Here is a 14105-nt window from a genome sequence, read left to right as displayed (position 1 = left end):
CTCTTGATCAAAAAAGCCACTAATATTTGCCAATATTAATAACTTATTTTTCAGGGAAATGTTATTCTGGACCCATTTTGTTTTGACGTTCAGTATTTATTGGCAGTTATCAATGCCACAGCCACAGAACACACCCTGAGCAGCTTGTTAAGCCTGTACATGGCAAACAAAAAAAAAGGTAAGGACAACTTTGGTTTGTTTAAAAAGTCACAATTTTATAAAAATGCTTTTCTTATATTTTGCCAAGAACTTTGATTCATACATACACCCACACACCCCACTCACCTTATAGCAAATCCTCAAAATATAAGACTATCATGGCTAGTTCAAAGAGCAAATACCACAAGGTACATGTTCAAGTATTAGTGTAACAGACGTCCTCGGAGAGACAAGGCACAGGTTTGGTTAGCGTCCTCGGAGTTTACAAGTTACCTGGGTTAAAATGTGGTGGCTGGTGAGCACATTCCAATTCTTAGAAGAAATGCTCTTATAACTAATCGAAATCAGAATTGAAGCTAAAGGTATTTATCCTTCACACAGTAAGTACAGAGCATCCAGGATCCTGAAGTACTAAAGCCAGAGGTCCCGTGAGTATCTCCTTGCTGGATCTAGCAGTCAGTTCTTCCGGGGCTGGGCCCCAGCGGAGAGTGGCAGGACACCCGGCCTGCTCAGAACCGGTTCTGGTGAGAGTGCCAGCCTGCTTACCTCAGACTCACAACGAGCAGTCCAGTTCTTTCTGGTTGTGTTGGGAAGTAGTATAGGTTTTGTGGATGTCGAAATTTCTGATTTTTTATTTTACGTGAGCATTCTGCCTGCATGTGTGTCTGTGCACCACATTCGTGCCTGGTGCTGCAGAGGTCTGAAGAGGGCATCTGATCCCCTGGAACCGCACTTAGAGCGTTAAGAGCCACCATGTGGGTGCTGGGAGTGGAACCGGGCACTCACTCATAACTGCTGGGCCATCTCTGGTTCCCGTGGCTGTTACTGCAGACCTCGCCCAAAGCTATAGTATTCATCCTGGACAGGACCGTTCTTAGTCAATATGGCCCTAAGTACAGACAGGACTTTCCATCTGCAAAAAGTCCCAGTGCCAAGACAGGCGACATCTGGAGACAATGTACATACAACCAGGTTCCTCTGCTTTTACTTGAAGGGAAAAGAAATAAATAAGTCTGTTCCAGTTATCCTCATTACTAACTGCTTCACTGTGGTCCGAGGACCCTTACAGTGCACAGACAGACAGACTGCAGACGTCCTCAGCGCTTCACCAAGAACTTGATCCAGCCTTATTTTCAGCTTCTGCACCACAGGTCAAAGTAGATTTTAGATTATAAAAGAAAAACCCAAAACCTGAAATAAGCCAGATTTACCTCACCCCTTCCGGGGCCACACCCACAGGGGATGCCATGTCCCGACAGCATCCGCTAAGTTGCCTGCCTGTTCCTGGGGTCGGCTCTACGGAGCATCTGCACATGCGCGTCCTGGAGCAGGGCGAGGCCCCGTTAGCACTCTGTCTCCTTGCTGTCCACTCGGCTCTGGCGCTGCAGCTTGAAGGAGGCTGCCTTCTCACTCCTGGTGACCGGGTGGTCGGTGAGGTCCTCGAAGGACTTGGCAGCCGCACTGCTGTTGGGGAAGGGGTCCTTCTCGAAGCCATCATCGTCCACGTGGGAGTCTGTGCTGGGGTCTTCCTGGATGGTGTCCATCCTCTGGTGGTCCAGCTTTGGAGCCGCAGACCCTGGCGGCATCATGGAGGCCGGCTGCAGGGGCTGCAGACGACCTGGGGTCTGCGGTGCAGGGAAAGGCTTGATGATGCGAACAGAGGCCGAATCCATGCTGCTCAGCATCTCAATGTTCTGGAAAGACATGGGGCCAGGGGTGGAGAAAAGGAATCAAGTCAGCACACTGCAACCTCACCCACCGCAGCCCTGGGCTGTGCTCAAGTGCAGGGCGAGGCACTGACACCTTGTGTCTACCAAGAGCACGACACAAGACGTCTGTGCTAAAAGGCTGGGTCGCCCCGGTGGCTGGGGGGAAGCCAGGCTTCCTCTCCGCCACATTTCCAGCTGCAGCTAAGTCACATCACTTCCTCAGGCCATCCCCTCCAATCAGATCCCTGCGACTCCCACAGCCCAGGAGGAGGAGCGCCTGCGGAGGCTGCTCTTCAGCGTATACTTACACTGTGGTGAAACAGAGACAGGGATTCATACTGCTTGTCCAGTTTCTTGTCCTAGGAGGAACCGGAAGTAAGAATGTCATTAAAACTGAAAGGAACCCAGCCCTCCACCAGTGCGCGCTTCCTGTTCACTGTCCCAGGCGGAGTGAACTCAGCAGCCCCCACTGCAGAGTGGCAGCGGGCACGTGGCTCAGCCCTGGGGCCTCGGGTCTGTCTGCCACCCTCCAGGTGCTACCAAAAGGAAACCGAGGGGCAGATCATGGCTGAGAGCACACTTGAGCTCCCAGGCAAGAAGTGCTGCCGCTCTGTGAAGGGTGACACAGGAGAGATGGGCTTTACATCCTCTTTCTCAGGTGTCTTACGCTGGGCAGGGGTGTGCACAACAGCATCAGCCGTAGCCACCACGGCGCCTGGGCACCGGGACGGTTGGCGGAGGGTAAGACGACTGTTGGCGGCCTCCCTCCGTCCTGACGTCACCATCCAGCCCACAGCCTTTCACGGAACGGGGTCCAGATCCCCGTGTCGTATTTCTGCAGGAGGCCCAATGCTAACTGAAGGGAAAGGCAGCACCAAGCACTGGGCCACGACCACCTGCTGTGGCCAGAAACAAACCATCACAAAGTGGTTTTGCTCCAAAATCACCATCAGCACTCGGGAGGGCCGGGCTGCTGTCCTGAGACGCATCTTCTAACAAAGTCTCTCTTCCCTCACCGGACAGCAGCTCCGACTCGGCCCGAGTGCCGGGAGCCAGGAGAGCACCGTGAGAGCTGCAGAGGGCAAGCCTCGCCCTCCATCTGTAAGCACCACTCCCTACTCAGGCAGGGTAGACGCCTTAAAACTCACAATGCATAGAGCACCTTGAAAGACAGTCTGATTTAACGGGTAACTGTTAATGTGAAGATGTGAGCACTGTACATGATGATGTCAACATCTACACAGTACATGGGAATACCTGAAATGTCTACAGTTGTTCCCCGTAACCAAGTGAGCCCAAAGGTGCTCCTGTGGACTTTACAGGCCCCAGGCAAGTCCAGCTAAATGCTCCCATTTTTGTTTTTGTTTTTTAAAGGCAAACTATACACACATTTGAAAAAGCAGGTTATTTTGCGTACGAGTGTGCCACCGCCTACAAGCTGAACATGCCTGTGGAGGAGGAGGACCACTCTGAGGAGTCCGCTCTCCCCTTCAACCATGGAGGTCCTGGGGAAGGAACCTGCTGGGTCTCATGCTGACCGCGTCTCCAATCTGAGACTGGTCAACTCTGAGCTCATGGTCCTCCTGCCTCCCTTTCCTGAGAGCAGGCCCTGCTGGACCTAGTTTATCCAGTGCTGGGGAGGAACCCACAGCACAGGCGAGCAAGGGCAGCTCTCCTGGCCGAGCTAAGCACCCGCTCCACTCTGTCCAAAGACCAGGCAGGCTCTGAGGCAGGCTGCCGCAGAACAGGTAGAGCGCGCTGCCAACACTGTTTCTTTCAACCTGGAGCTGCTCAGCACTTGTGTAAAATGTCTGATCACTTAAACTTGGGTGACTTACCACACAGTGGACAAGAATGCTGAAAGGAATCCAGAATATCAAGGAGAAAACCAGGACGGACCCCACGATGTTGTCTGCCAAGAACTTCCCTGTGAATAATTCCAAACAGTGAATGTCTCAACCACATACTTCACAAGTCATCCACGGACCGCTTGGGGGTGAGGAAACCAGAGTACTGGGTATGCTTTCCAGGTCCACGGTGCCAGCAGACCAGCACAGCATGCTTAGGAAGACAGTATCTTTATTACCTGAAGATGACGATTTTTACAGCAAAATTCTAGGGGTTTTTGCCTTCTGCAGATAACTCTTAGACCAAACAGGGTCCCGAGACTGAACCAAGATCATGCATGCAACAGCCAACAAAGTATTTTTTAACTTTTTTTTTTTTTTTTTTTTTGTGTGTGTGTGTGTGTGTGTGTGTGTGTGTGTGTGTGTGTGTGTGTGTGTGTGTGTGTGGTTTTTTGGGGCAGGGTTTCCCTAACAGGCTCGCCTGTCCTGGAGCTTGCCCTGCAGACCAGGCTGGCCTTAAACTCAAGAGATCCACCTGCCTCCCCGAGTGCTGGGATTAAAGGCGTGTGCCACCCTGCCCGACTTCTAACCTTTTTTTTTTTTTTAAATAAAGCTCTGGTGTGATCAGACACCAGATGGTCTGGGAATTGAACCCGGGTCCTCTGGAACATCAGTCAGTGCTCTTATCTGCTGAGCCACCTCTCCAGCCCAACTTCTAACCTTTATTTTCACATGTTGTGCCTGCACATGTGTCTGTGCACCACATGAATGCAGTGCCCTGAGAGGCCAGAAGAGGATGCTGGGTTCCTAGGACTAGAGTTACAGGTAATTATGATCCACCATGTGGGTGCTGGGAATTGAACCCAGGGTCTTCTGGAAGAAAAAAACCAGTGTTGTTAACCCTGAGCCATCTTTCTAATCCCCAACAGGTATTTCAGAACCAATGTGGTGAGCAGTTGTCTTCTGTTGCAGGGTTACACACAAATTCTAAACCACACCTGAGTCACCATGGAAATCAGCTCAGCCCTTGGTAAATGCAGGAAATAGTTCACTTACCAAAAGTGTTGATGCTCAACTGGTCAATGAAATCCCAGAAACGCTCAATGACATCCTGTACTCGCTTTTCACATTTACCCTACGAGGAGAAAACACACTGTGCTATCCCAAAAGACACATTGAGAACTAATAAATCCTCAGAAAAACAATGGGCACCTAAACAACTTCACTTGGTAGCCACCTCGAATACAGGATGGTAATTCCAATATGAATTCCAACACCCGAGAAAGGAGGTCCGCACTTTCACAATCAGTCTCTTGAAAAACATTGGGTGCATGGTGGGGTGAGGGTGTTGGGACAGGGCAGCCTGTGTCTCATGGGCCTCTCTTCCTGATGGCTAAGAACACAGGGGTGTGTGGTCACATCCAGCCCGGAAGTCCACTTTCAGAACAGCCAGGAGAAGGCTCAGGCAAACTCGTGCCAGCGTAGCCAGTCAGAAGGACAACCATTACACACACACACACACACACACACACACACACACACACACACACACACACACACACGTTAGTACTTGAGTCTGCAGTCAGGCAGTCTAAACGCAAACGGTGTCTTCTGACCCTTCCGACCAGTGCCTGCTTCCGGGGACTGCACAGAAGGGAAGCAAGCGGGCAGGGGTCTGGGGTCACTGGAGCTCACAACTGGGCGCAGAGCAGCAGCCCTGGGGAGCAAGCTTGCTTCTTGTTGGTTTTTGAGACCAGAGCTCAGCAGTCACCCTGGCTGGCCCGTATGGTAGACAGCTGGTCAGACACTGAGCCCCGATGCCCGGGCTTGGACAGTGGACACAGACTCAGGCCTGCTCAAGCTGTGATTCTGAAGGAGGCACTGAGCAGGAGAGGCCAGGGCTGCTTTATCTGCCTGAGTCCGACCCGTGCCTCTCTACAGACGCAGAATCCACAGTAGGAGAGGGGGACACCATACTTACATTCATGTCACAAAACCCGACTGTGCAGGGCTTCCCTTTCCTCAAAAACAAGTTCTTCTGCTCTGCATCCACGTAGGGCACACACGGGCCAGAGAGGTTCCTGCAGCACACCTTGCACGAGTTGTCGGTGTCTGAAAGAGAAGTGTGCGCTGACACACCAGTCCACCCCAGGCCCCCCTGACTCCCAGATGGTAAAAGCTGACACTCCAAGGCTGACCGTTTCAGTCACAGAGAGTCTGCCTGTGTGGGGTATGTGATGACTTGAGTTCCAGGTCTAGCACCATGAAAAGAAAATGGACCACAACTCCATATTCAGCTAACAGTTTCTGACTTCATAATTCCTCAGCTCTTCAAGTTAAAACCATTATTACCTGGGTGTGGTAGTGCACGCCTTTAATCCCAGCACTTGGGATCAGAAGCAGGCAGATCTCTGACTACAAGGCCAGCCTGGTCTACAGAGTGAAATCTAGGAAGCCAGGGGCACAAAGTGAGACTAACAGAAAAGTCGGATGATTACAGAGTCCTCTCGGTCTGAACCTGCCCAGCGTTCCTATCACCCTGTCAGTGTCCTTGAGTCCTGTGTAAAGCCTGTCCTGCATGAGGCCAATGCGGCTGTACCAGGTAAGCTGTGGAGACTTAGAATGAAAAATTCACCTCCATAGTCTGCATTTGCTCTAGAGACCTAAGTTTATCTTCAGGAAGAAAGCAAGGAGGACACAGCAAAGGCTTCCTTCCCGTGCTGACTACAAAGGTGACTGTCCCTCCGAGGCACTGCATCATCCACTGGCAGCTGTGCGGTCTCTGAAGTACTGTGGCTCCAACCACGGCCTCGTGCATGCTGGGCGGGTTCCCTGCTGCTGAGCTGTGTGCCAGCACCTGCTGGCCTTACAGTGACCCACCGGGAGGAACCACTCACTCCAATGTGTGGAGGAGTCCCCAGTCTCAGGATTTAACGGTGAGGTCTCTACATGCAACAGAACTGGCATCGATACACCAGCTCCACAGCAGAGTGGGAATCTGGAGTCCAGCCAGGCCCTGGATGTCCTGCAGCCTCCCTTCAGACCTAGTGATTCCAAAAATAAGAGCATGGGAACCCAAGGAAACTGTGAGGCTAGCATTAAAAAGGCTGCTTTCCCAGACCGCCCCCACAGGGAGGAGAGGGGGGCAGACCTTGATGGCATCATCCAAAGGACCACCAGGGGGCAAAGTAGGTAAAGGCACTGCCTGCCAACTTGAAACCCTGAGTTTGACTCCTGAGACCTACATGGTACAAGGTGAGAACTGACCCCCCCCCCAAGTGATCCTTTGACTGTAAGTGCACAGGGAAGGCCCACTGTGCATGCGTGTGCACATGCACACACACATGCATGCATACAAATGCAATTCTGAAAATCCCACCTACAGGACTTCAATCCTGGAAACTGCTTTGGTTCAGTTCAAGGAGTTTGCTCCAGTAGTGCCATGGGAACGGAGCTGTTGCTGCCTTTGTGCTTTTACCCGTCGGGTGAGGGGGGTGAGGACGGTCCCCCTCCCCTCAATGCCTTCCCAATCTACACCGCAGCTGCCTGCCTGCCTGCCACGGCCTGAAATGGAGTGGGAAATGAGTTCACACAGGTTGGTGGGGAGCCAGCGTCTGAACACAGAGACCTGTCTGCAGACACTAACGAGCCTTGCCTTCCCTCATCCGTTTGCTTCTCCCCACTTTATGAGCAGCAGGGAGCAACAGACAAAAGCGGATCTCTGCAGCTCCAGGACTCCAGGCACTCACCGGCGCACGCACACGACTCCAGCTCCTGCTCTCTTTTGCAGAAGGGAATGCATTTTCCAGCCTTGCACTTGCCGAGGTCCAGGCACACGGTGTCGTCTTCTGCATCTCCTGGTGGGGGGCACTCACTGCTATTCCCTGGAGGCAAACACCAATTACAACTCCGTCCAGGCCAACAGTCCCCAGGACACAGCCGTTGCCACGTACTAGCAAAGAGCAAGGGCTCTGGGGCTGCTTTCACCCGGAGGAAACTTGACCCCAATTTCCAAATACATGTTCAGTGCCACCGGACCCCCAGGGAGAAATGGAACCGCGTACCTGTGCAGTAGGACACGCCTTTGCAAGTGGCGTTAATGGCCTCCTGGCACTTCTTCTGGGCCGTCTCGAACTGACAGTTTTTACAGCAAGGGCTGTTCCTATCACTGTGGAAGAGCAGACAAACACCCCTGAGGCTACGGTTGTCAGTGACCTGAACACTGAATCAAGACCCCAGGCCACGTCACCATTGCACCATTGCTATTCTTGGTTTTCATTAACTAGTTAAGAAAAACCCAGGGATGCACCAGTGGCTATGAAACAATCAGCCTGAGCCCCCGCCCCCTCCCTACTAGAATCTACAAGTTAAAAGGCACACCGTGCAGATGACTAATTCACCCAACGCTGGTCTATCAGGTACTTAAAAAATAGAAATTAAGTACCTTCCAATTTGGAATGTGCTTGATATCATGAAACAGCACTCCACATTATTCTATTATATGGATACATATAGTAACAATTTATATCCTAACATTACCATCTTGGACTGTTCCATTATTTTGCTGCTATAAAAGACACAGCTGCCGGGCGGTGGTGGCGCACGCCTTTAGTCCCAGCACTCGGGAGGCAGAGGCAGGCGGATCTCTGTGAGTTCGAGGCCAGCCTGGTCTCCAAAGCGAGTTCCAGGAAAGGCGCAAAGCTACACAGAGAAACCCTGTCTCGAAAAACCAAAAAAAAAAAAAAAAAAAGACACAGCTATGAGTAGCCTTGACGAGTTAACTTTTTTGTTTAAGGTGATTTTTTTTCCCCAGATAAGCTCTCACTGTGTAGTCTTGGCTGGCCTGGAGCTCACTATGTACACCAAGCTGGATTCGAACACACAGAGATCTGCCTCCCTCTGCCTTTCAAGTACTGAGAATAAAGGCATGCCCCACCATGCCTGCTTTAAAAAGATTCTTAAACTCCAATGAGACAACTAGTAAAGGCAGTCACTACCAAGCTTAATTTTAAAATAAAAACACATCTCAAGCACTGTGGAGGCAAAGGTAGGTAATCTCTGTGTGTTCCATGCTAGCCTATCTATATGAAGAGTTGAAGGTCAGCCAGGGCTAGATAATGAGACCCTGTCTCAAAAAATCAATAAAATACAAAAGGGAATGCTGTATCAGTAGTCATGCAAGCAAGGTTAAGGATGTTTTTAAAACAGGTCGAAATATTTTCCCTAAAGCACTGCGCTTGCACACACACACACACACACAGGCTCTTACACACACACTTTTACTTCAAGGGGCCTGCAGTGTAAGCTCCTGTTATCTGGACCCTCACGACTCACGCCCTGTGCTCTCCGGGACACCTCTCACCGCTCACCCTCACGGGGCTCTCGGGACACCTCTCACCTGCACCGCTCACCCTCACGGGGCTCTCGAGACACCTCTCACCTGCACCGCTCACCCTCACGCCCCGGCTCTCGGGACACCTCTCACCGCTCACCCTCATGGGGCTCTCGGGACACCTCTCACCGCTCACCCTCATGGGGCTCTCGGGACACCTCTCACCTGCACCGCTCACCCTCACGGGGCTCTCGGGACATCTCTCACCGCTCACCCTCACGCCCCGGCTCTCGGGACACCTCTCACCTGCACCACTCACCCTCACGCCCCAGCTCTCGGGACACCTCTCACCTGCACCGCACACCGGGCTTCAGCGTGCAGTCGCTGTTGCAGCAGGTGTCGTTGTTGAGGTACATGATGCCTGGGTCACACTCCTCCCCTTCGTCCACCCTGGAGTTTCCGCACACCTTGTTACTGCGCTCCTGGAAGCACTCCTGAGCCTTGCTCTCTATGGTCTTGTAGATGGACTGTTTGCTGCAGTTGGAAAACATCTGAAGAGCAAACGGGCCGTGAGAATCGAAAAGACCAAGATAAAATTCCTTCCCAAGTAAGTGTGTGCTCTCTGCATACAGACACTAACTGTGACGCCACCCTCGATGCCACCACGGAGCTACTGGGTGGTCCACTGCAAATGCCACAGTAAGAAACTTCCGAAGTGCACCAATGTAGAAAAGACCAACTGTTCCATGTGATTTACTAGTGATTTCCTTGAACGCTGCTTGCACAGCCTATGCGTCAAGCATGGCTTCCCCTGCTCCCTGGAACAGAATGACCTAGAGAGATAGCCGAAGACAGTGGGCCACTGCTAACTGCCACCCATGTAGAATGTTGAGTATTTTGTGTTCTGCAAAATAGAGCTGCCTGGAGGTCAGAGGGGGAGCCAGCCACTAGTTAACCACAGAGCCAGGCAGTGGTGGCACACCTTTAATCCCAGCACTTGGAGGAAACAGGAAGATCAGGAGTTCAGGGCCACCCTGGACGACAGAAGACTGATCCATTCTAAAAGAGAAACAGAGTCGGGCGGTGGGGGTGCGCGCCTTTACTCCCAGCACTAGGGAGGTGGAGACAGGATCTCGGGCCCACCAGTCTGAGGACGCCTAGAGACAGGATCCCCCCTTCAGTCTGAGAGTTCACAGAGGTAAGAAGTCTCTAGTGGCTGCTGCTCTGCCCCCTGACCTCCAGGCAAGCTTTACTTGTCAGGACACAAACAAAACAGCACACAGTGGTCAATCTTGCTTCCCCAGCCCTCTTATGGTTTAGAGCAGTGGTTCTCAACTTGTGGGTTGAGACCCCTTTAGGGTCGCATATCAGATATCCTGCGTATGAGAGACTTACGTTATGATTCATAACAGTAGCAAAAAACTCAGTTACTTAGTAGCAATGAAAATAACTTTATGGTTGGGGGTCACCACGACATGAGGGACTGCATTAAAGGGTTGCAGCATTGGGGAGGCCGGGAACCACTCCTTAGAGTATATACAGATGAATACAAGGGCCCGGCAGAAGCCTCTCGGAGCGGTCTCGGCTTCAGTCCACAGGTGACATCTCTCTCCGCTCTCAACGGTGTCGACTGCTGCAACCTTGTTTCCCTTCATTAAATACAAAATGGCTAGGGCTTCTGTTTTAAGACAAGGGTCTTGATTGTGTGGCTCAGGATAGCCTGGAGCTCCCTGTCTAGACCAGGCTAGCCTTGAACTCAGATACACCTGCCTCTGCCTCTCTCAGTGCTGGGGATGAAGGAAGGAGTGGCCCACCATGCCCCACAGGCCAAAAAGGTTAGTGCCCTTAGCTGAGGACCTAAGCCACCCCAGCTGGCAAGCAGGCCTCTTCCTGAGCGGTTACACTGGGAAGCGGTGGGTCTCCGGGGCCTAGACAGTGCTGAGCACACAGTGACCACCATCTCCAAATCCCAGGCTTCTGTCTGCACCTCTCTCTTTCAGTGACCTTCCGGGGGCCATCCCAGCCCGCAGCACCCCTTCCTTCTTTCCAGGAATGTCACTGTGCACAGCTCACGTGGCAGCTCAGGGCCTCTGCCGTCGGCCATCCAGGAGCAAACAGGACTGTCTGTCCAGGTGACAGGAACGACGCACCTGGTTCTGCCCTACGGTCCTTGTCACCTAGTTAAACAACGTTTATCAAGACGCTCACGAGCTGGGCCTGGCGGTGCCCACTTTAATCCCAGCACTCAGGACACAAGAGGCAAGAGTTCTGTGAGTTCAGCCTGGTCTACACAGCAAGTGCCAGGACCACACGGAAAGACCGAAAGAAAAGAAAGGGGGAGGAGAGAGGGGTTAATTCACGGAGGGCCAAGGAATGCCCCTGCCTCTGCCTCTGCAGGTAAAAGAGGCCAGCTGCCAAACCGGATGACCTGAGTTCAATCACCAGGTGATGGAAAGAACAACCCCCAAAAACTGTCCTCTGAGCTCCACACATGTGACATGGCACACACGACCCCCACCAATGAGTAAATGTAAAAAACTACTTGGAAAAAACCTAAAACACAGGAAATGCATACACAGTCTTTTTTTGTAAGGGGAGGTACTTGTTGGCAAAACTGTGAAAGAGAAAACACACACTAAACGTGACGGGTGCAGGACAAACCAATGTGCTTCCCCGACAGCTCTGCCCACGATCCACTCCCACTAGCAAGTTCTCACAGGCCACTCAGGGCCGGTGGGGGTTCCTCGGAGGAGGAAGCAGCATCATGCGCTTTCCCTGGAGCAGAGTGTACAAATCAATCGTTCCCCCCGAGCCCTGGCAGCACCGAATAACCAGAGCAGCCCAGTAGGGAGCCCACTAGCTTTTGTGACCATTGAGGAGTCTTTGCTCGTTCACCCTTCTATACTTATTACTGAAGTGTCCAAGTGTGTGTTAAATGGACACGTAGTTTCATGAATGCGCATGGCCCTCACCAGCTTCCACGACTTCACAGGTTTTCTGTATTTAACACTTGTTTTTAAGAGTTTTATTAGAGCCGGGCGTTGGTGGCGCACGCCTTTAATCCCAGCACTCGGGAGGCAGAGGCAGGTGGATCTCTGTGAGTTCGAGGCCAGCCTGGGCTACCAAGTGAGCTCCAGGAAAGGCGCAAAGCTACACAGAGAAACCCTGTCTCGAAAAACCAAAAAAAAAAAAAAAAAAAAAAAAGAGTTTTATTAGCCAGGCGGTGGTGGTGCACACCTTTAATCCCAGCACTTGGGAGGCAGAGGCAGACGGATCTCTGTGAGTTCGAAGCCAGCCTGGTCTACAAAGTGAGTTCCAGGGAAGGCTCCAAAACTACAGAGAAACCCTGTCTCGAAAAACCACAAAGGGTTTTATTAAGAGACATTTAATCCCTCGTACAGCAAGAGAGGGAGGGAGGGAGGGAGGCCGGTAGCAGCAAACTGGAAGGACCGCTGAATTAAACGAGTAACAAAGTGTACATACAATCGTCAGGTCCTTTTTAAGGCTGAACCAAGCACACTCAAAAGCAGGACCCTGACAAAAGTCACTACTGCAGCTGTCAGAATGAACCCGAATTTACACGTGATTCACCTTGACAAAACTGTCCAAACCACGCCAAGTTCCTACTCTATCTGAGAGTTCCATCTCTAGGGAAACATCAAGTTTTTCCGTTTCCACCAACACCACACAGGCTTCCCTCCTACCACTAAAAAAACGATCAAACCACACATACCTTATTGTTCTCATGGTCACCACTCACAGCGATGGGGTACATAACGTACTTCCCTCCCTGGTCCTCATTTGGAGCACATTCTGCTAGCCCATCAGGATCATGTTCTGCCCCAAAATTGTGTCCCAATTCATGAGTTGTAACCAGGTCAGCTTCCTTGAGAATCAGACAAAGAAAACGTGTGACCATCAGCTGCTTGTGCGGGTTGGGCCAATGCTACATTTGTCAGATCAAGTGGATGTACAATGACTCCCAAAAGTGACCACACCCACATACACCCATCATATACAGTTTTCATGTGTGAGTGTGTGTGTGTGTGGGGGGGGGGGGGCGGGGAGGGAGGGAGAGAACACAGTAAATGTGTGAGTGAGGTCAGGGCTGTTTTATATAGCATCTTTACCATCTCCCTGGCCCCGGTAAATGTAATGGGGAGAGGGGATGGCTCAGTGGTTAAGAGTGCTTACTGCACTTTCAGAGTTCAGTCCCAACCACCTGTAATTCCAGTTCCAGGGGATCAAATATGCAGGCTCCTGCTTGCACATAAACTCAAGATGGCCCATACACACACATATAAATAATAAGTTAATCAGTTAAAAAACACAGGGGCTGGGGATTTAGCTCAGTGGTAGAGCGCAAGCGCAAGGCCATGGGTTCTGTCCTCAGCTCCAGGAAAAAAAAAAAAAAAACAGGAAGATGGATGGAACCTGAGAAAACACACCCAAAGCTGACCTCTGACTACCACATTCACAGACAGGGAGAGAGGAAACAAAGGTTGGAAGCTGAAAGTTTCCCCAGAACACCTGTATGACTTATCCTTCCATCTTTCAACAGCAGTGGAAGTCGCCTCTCTACACTTAACCCCAGCCTTGCAGGGGTCAGCTCTCTCCTGCCTCCATGTGGGGTCAAGCTTGGCAGCCAGTAACTTTGCATCTCGACCGTCCCAATGCCTTTCCCATTTCCTGGGAGTTGAAAACAGCACAAAAAGGAACTCTACACTTACTTCTACTCCTTCAGGAATAAGAGGACACGACCTTCCAGGTCAAAGGTCAAGGGTAGAGAGCAACAGCGGACAGATGCCACAAAAAATTACATCAGTTTTTTAAAAAGCGAAATACTACAAGCACAGCTATACAGAAAGGGCTACACAACAAAAGGGCGACTGTAACCGAAAGAAAGAAAGAAAAAAAAAAGGCAGCACCAATGAAAAACTCAAAAGGGCTGAAGAGAAAGTTGAAGGTATCATGTAGGAAACTGGAAAACAGGAGAAAGCGTTAAGGAGCAACAGACAGCCAGGCAGTGGTGGCGCACACCTTTAATCCCAGAATTTG

General features: G+C 51.3%; 1 protein-coding gene across 4 annotated transcripts in view; it reads right to left on the bottom strand.

The window, feature by feature from the left end:
• Nucleotides 1-189: 189 nt before the first annotated feature.
• The window catches only part of Adam17 (ADAM metallopeptidase domain 17), a 49891-nt gene continuing 35975 nt past the window's right edge, over nt 190-14105 (bottom strand). For all 4 annotated transcript variants that reach the window (XM_006976617.4, XM_076559256.1, XM_042266867.2 and 1 more), the window contains 9 exons: nt 12781-12933; nt 9399-9598; nt 7780-7883; nt 7465-7599; nt 5697-5827; nt 4772-4850; nt 3707-3795; nt 2177-2227; nt 190-1853 (listed from right to left, as the gene is read on the bottom strand). In XM_006976617.4, coding sequence (XP_006976679.3) covers nt 1503-1853; nt 2177-2227; nt 3707-3795; nt 4772-4850; nt 5697-5827; nt 7465-7599; nt 7780-7883; nt 9399-9598; nt 12781-12933 — 1293 coding nt within the window. In that variant the 3' untranslated portion in view covers nt 190-1502. The remainder of the gene's footprint in view (nt 1854-2176; nt 2228-3706; nt 3796-4771; nt 4851-5696; nt 5828-7464; nt 7600-7779; nt 7884-9398; nt 9599-12780; nt 12934-14105) is intronic.

This window comes from Peromyscus maniculatus, chromosome 22 (genome assembly GCF_049852395.1).
Source record: "Peromyscus maniculatus bairdii isolate BWxNUB_F1_BW_parent chromosome 22, HU_Pman_BW_mat_3.1, whole genome shotgun sequence".
NCBI lineage: Eukaryota > Metazoa > Chordata > Mammalia > Rodentia > Cricetidae > Peromyscus > Peromyscus maniculatus.
The sequence above is the reverse complement of the archived record's forward strand: the minus strand, read 5'-3'. Positions and strand labels throughout refer to the sequence as shown.